Raw genomic sequence first — 4,325 nt, forward strand, 5'->3', positions numbered from 1 at the left:
TCATCTTTTATTTTGAGTATTTTAAGTCTTAAAAATATTCTGCGATTGGATGTAGATGCAGGAATAGCGATTTCATATCCTAACAATCATGTCGCCAAGTTAAACTAGTTTTTAAAATCGAGATATATACAGAAACTTCCTGGAACGTTTGAAAATTTCCTTCATTTTAAGTTTTTTTTTTCATTACATTTCTAATTGTCCTGTTTGGCATCGCACCGGAAGTCTGGTTTACCACAATAATGGAAAAAAACACGGGCTATTGTTTTAAATCTATGAAATTCTGTTTTGGGGGTAATACACTGCATCGATTTGAGCTTTCCGGGAACTCCCTTCAGATTCTTAACACTTGATATTTGGAAAAAAGAACTCAGGTGGACACAGTTGAAAAAAGAGGCAAGCCAATCAGATTGCTCCTTCCCCCTTTGGCCAATGACAGACGCCACATTGTTGTCAAATTTGTCTAATGAAAACGTAGGAGCAACAATAGAGAGAGGAGAGAGGGATCTGTATCCACTGACAATCTCTGGAGGAAGTTAGTGTCTCAGGCTGCGGCGAGTAACAACCTCAGCTCCTCCTGGACAGTTTGAACTTTCTGTCGGGGAGGAATGATCGCTCCTCTCTGCTCAGACTCTTGTCGGATTTAAAGTTGACTTTAAAGTCAGATTTTTGCTTCTTCGGCAGAGAACACTTGGACAGTTTCCACCAGACTTTCGATCATAAATTGTTATTTTTTTCCCCTCCTGTTTCTGTCTGACAGCAGAAATCGGTGGCTTCACCTGTTGCCCGGAGGTGCTAAGAACCGCCGGACAGATGTGATCAGTCCAACGTCGGTTTAACTAAAGCAGATCGTTCAAACGTCGCCGATTTCTCGTTAAAACGTTAGTTTTGCTGGTGAGGAACGCGGGCATGGATCTGAGACCGGAGCTCCCCACAGCCTCCTCCGCCTCACAAATCCACCCCGGAGCGGCGGCAGCGGCCGCGGCAGCCTCCATTCCGGTGTCCATGGCCGGTAACCTGCTGCGAGGGCCCCCGATCCTCCTGCGGGCCGCAGACAAGTACCCGCGCACTCCGAAGTGCGCCCGCTGCAGGAACCACGGCGTGGTGTCCGCGCTGAAGGGCCACAAGCGCTACTGCCGCTGGAAGGACTGCATGTGCGCCAAGTGCACCTTGATCGCAGAGAGGCAGCGGGTGATGGCGGCTCAGGTGGCGCTCCGGCGGCAGCAGGCGCAGGAGGAGAACGAAGCCCGGGAGCTGCAGCTGCTCTATGGCACGGCGGAAGGACTCGCTATCGCCGCCGCCAACGGCATCATCCCACCCCGGCCGAACTACGAAGTGTTTGGTTCCGTCAGCAGCGAAAGCAACTCAGGTGAGCGGATCAAGCTTCGCTGTAATGTTTAAGAAGCGCGTGAGAAGGTAGCAAATCAGTGTGTTAAACTAAAAGGCTTTATCTGTCATCAAACTGCGACTCTGTTAAACGCAGAATCATTTAACCCTAAACATTGAGCCTAATCAGCTGTCACAGCATAAATGCTGATGATGTTTGTTTAACCTTTACAGATTAAATTCTGATATTTGAGCTCACGTGTTAAATCTGCTGTTTGAATACTGGTATGTCTGTCGCTTTACTGCCTCTTTATTGATGTGATTGTTGTACTGATTATGACTCTGTGCTGATACGCTTTTGATGGCCTTCTGTTTTATGCTTTCATTCAATCTTACACACTCTGGTTCTGTCAGCAGATTCAAGCATCCAGAAGTATGAGCTGTTTCCTAAGAACCAGCTCTCCGGGTCCGCCACACCTCAACCATCTGCGGGGAAACCGGCTTCCACCGAAGGTGACTCAGCCCCCGGCATCTCGTCCCCGGACGGCCGCCACGGAGGCTCTGGTTCGGAGAACGGGGATAGCGAGTCTTTCATCAGCTCACCGGTATCCAAGCCTTTGAAAGACGGAGAAGAAACTCCAGGGTCCGTCAGCTCCATCGGCTCGGATTCGGGTTCTGAGACCGACAAAGACGAGCAGGAGCCTTCCCCTTCCTCTGCGGCCTCTCGGCACATGAACGCCATCGACATCCTCACCCGAGTATTTCCCAGCCACAAGCGAAGCGTCCTGGAGCTCGTCCTGCAGGGCTGTGGCAAAGATGTGGTGCAGGCCATCGAGCAGATCCTCAACAACAGCGGCGCTCAGGGCCCCAAAAAGGCCGGGCCAGACGAGACGTGGACGGCAGAGAGGATGCTCCAAAATGCGCAGCAGCCTCCGGCGGCATCCGCAACCACAACAGCCCCGACGAGGCCCATGCTCCCCGGGGCTATGACGCTGAGCAACCGCTCTGCGTTTTCTCCTCTGCAGCCAAACGCACCGCACTTTGGCGCAGACCCTAGCACCTACCCGCTGGGCACACACTTGGGACTGAACCCGCTGCGGCTGGCCTACTCGGCGCACAGCCGGGGACTGGCTTTCATGACACCTTACTCCACCACCGGGCTCATGCCCACTTTGGGCTTCAGACCTCCAATGGACTATGCATTTAGCGACCTGATAAGAGACAGGACAATGCTGCACAAGGAGCAAGGCTATGCCAGCGGCCTGTATGGGCCTTTGGTCAACAACACGCCGGAGAAACAGTGAAGCCGGTGGACTGATCATAGAGACACATTCCATTGTATTTGTAGCCACAAGTGTTGAAAATGTGTGATGTGTTCTGGCTACGGGCTGCTGTACATAATAGGATTATCTGGCTTGTAGTCAAATGATCTGAGAGGGATTTAAAAAAAAAGGAAAAAAAGAAGAAAAGAAACTAAACCACTTATGTGTAACTCTCCAAAATAATTTTATATGTTAGACCACAAAAGTTTGAATGGCAACCCCTATGTTTGAACTTTACTACGCCATCAGTAAAATGACGTAAAACCGAATGTATTTATAGACTGCAGAATGAAATGAATCCCGATCAGGCTGGAAGAGTAAAAACTAAACTGACACACAAAAGCAAAAGTACGAAGTACGAAGAAATTATTTATCAAAGAGTTCTGACTTTTTAGAGCCTATCAAATTTTACCACATACACACACGCACGCGCGCACACGCACGAGTAAAATAAGTTATTAAAACACGTAGTTTACTTGTTAACCCCGTTTCCTGCTGTAAAAGTTGATCTATAACGTGTAAATGCCATTCATGTTTCTTTTTCTTATGTATTATTTCAGTTATCTCACCTTTGTATTTCATTTTGTCTTTAGTTTATGTCCAACTGCCTGTATTATATATTGCATTTGGTAATATGAAATCACTATGCCTATATTTGACTTTTCATTTATCCATTAGTCAGCGCAAATATTTTGTGACAAAGTGTTGGATTCAGTTAGTTCCTCCTCAGATGTTACACGCTGTGCTGTCACAATGTATCAAAACGCTGGAAAAAAAATAAATGTTATTTTAAACAAGTGGAACATCACACTTATTAATGATGCTTTCACGGATAAACCTTTCCTGCGTAAAATCTATTTATTCTGCAAAGGTCACCCCAGATATTCTGATATGGAAAGGACACAGAATGCTATCAATTTACAGCAAATCCAAGGCATTTCATCTGGATAGATAGCAGGGTTAAAAATGACAAATATAACAGTACATTCTACTTCTTCTTTTTTTAACAAGAAAAAAAGGACATTTTCTACAGAATCTTACAAAGCAGACAGAATATTTTATATTTATAATCCAGTCAGTGCCAATCTGGCTCACAACACGCACACATCTGACTTGACACAAATAGCCAATATTCCCACTATAACAAAACATTTAATAAACTAACTCCTTTGGGGTTTTGACTCTTCTGGTTCACTCAGGGTCAGACACAGATGTTTTTTCTTCTCGCTCTTATATAGTTTGCCCGATATTACTACAGCCACCAGCATAGTTTCAAGTACATGTAGAGCGAAGCTTTGATCAATAAGTATACTGTACAGGAGAACAAAAAGTTGTTGTTTTTTGCTGGTATGAGATTATATGCTTCTGTAACGCGCCAGCAGGTCAGATTCAGCTGGTGGACACCCGAAGGTTCCTATAGTTGGTTTACAGTAACGTTCCCTTCATTAAATCAGCGTGTTGTATAAAATAGTGACAGTTACATTTTCCAAACTACATTTGTTAAGGTGACTATGCAGATTAACTCTGTAGGTGAAACAGTTGCATGACTGCGTAACGTCACAACTGCCGTGAAATCGCACACAAGAAGAAAAAAGTGTAAAGTTTATGACTGTAACTGGAGAAGAAGGTGAAACAAATTAAACGTTTATCGAACAAGTAATGCTTTCTTTACTCTTATAT

At 45.5% G+C, this 4,325-nt stretch overlaps 1 protein-coding gene across 2 annotated transcripts; it reads left to right on the plus strand.

Annotated features, from left to right (window-relative positions):
* The first annotated feature begins 505 nt into the window (after positions 1-505).
* On the plus strand, positions 506-2,781 carry dmrta2 (DMRT-like family A2). 2 transcript variants are annotated; one of them, XM_005734038.1, is made up of 2 exons: positions 506-1,366; positions 1,738-2,781. In XM_005734038.1, exons 1-2 carry the CDS (start codon positions 907-909, stop codon positions 2,625-2,627), a joined length of 1,350 nt encoding a protein of 449 aa, XP_005734095.1. In that variant the 5' UTR covers positions 506-906; the 3' UTR covers positions 2,628-2,781. The 2 variants fall into 2 exon arrangements, with proteins under 2 accessions (XP_005734095.1, XP_005734096.1); XM_005734039.1 differs by having other exon boundaries at positions 1,741-2,781.
* Positions 2,782-4,325: the final 1,544 nt, after the last annotated feature.

Source organism: Pundamilia nyererei, unplaced genomic scaffold (assembly GCF_000239375.1).
Source record: "Pundamilia nyererei isolate P.nyererei 1_Seehausen unplaced genomic scaffold, PunNye1.0 scaffold00056, whole genome shotgun sequence".
Classification (NCBI taxonomy): domain Eukaryota; kingdom Metazoa; phylum Chordata; class Actinopteri; order Cichliformes; family Cichlidae; genus Pundamilia; species Pundamilia nyererei.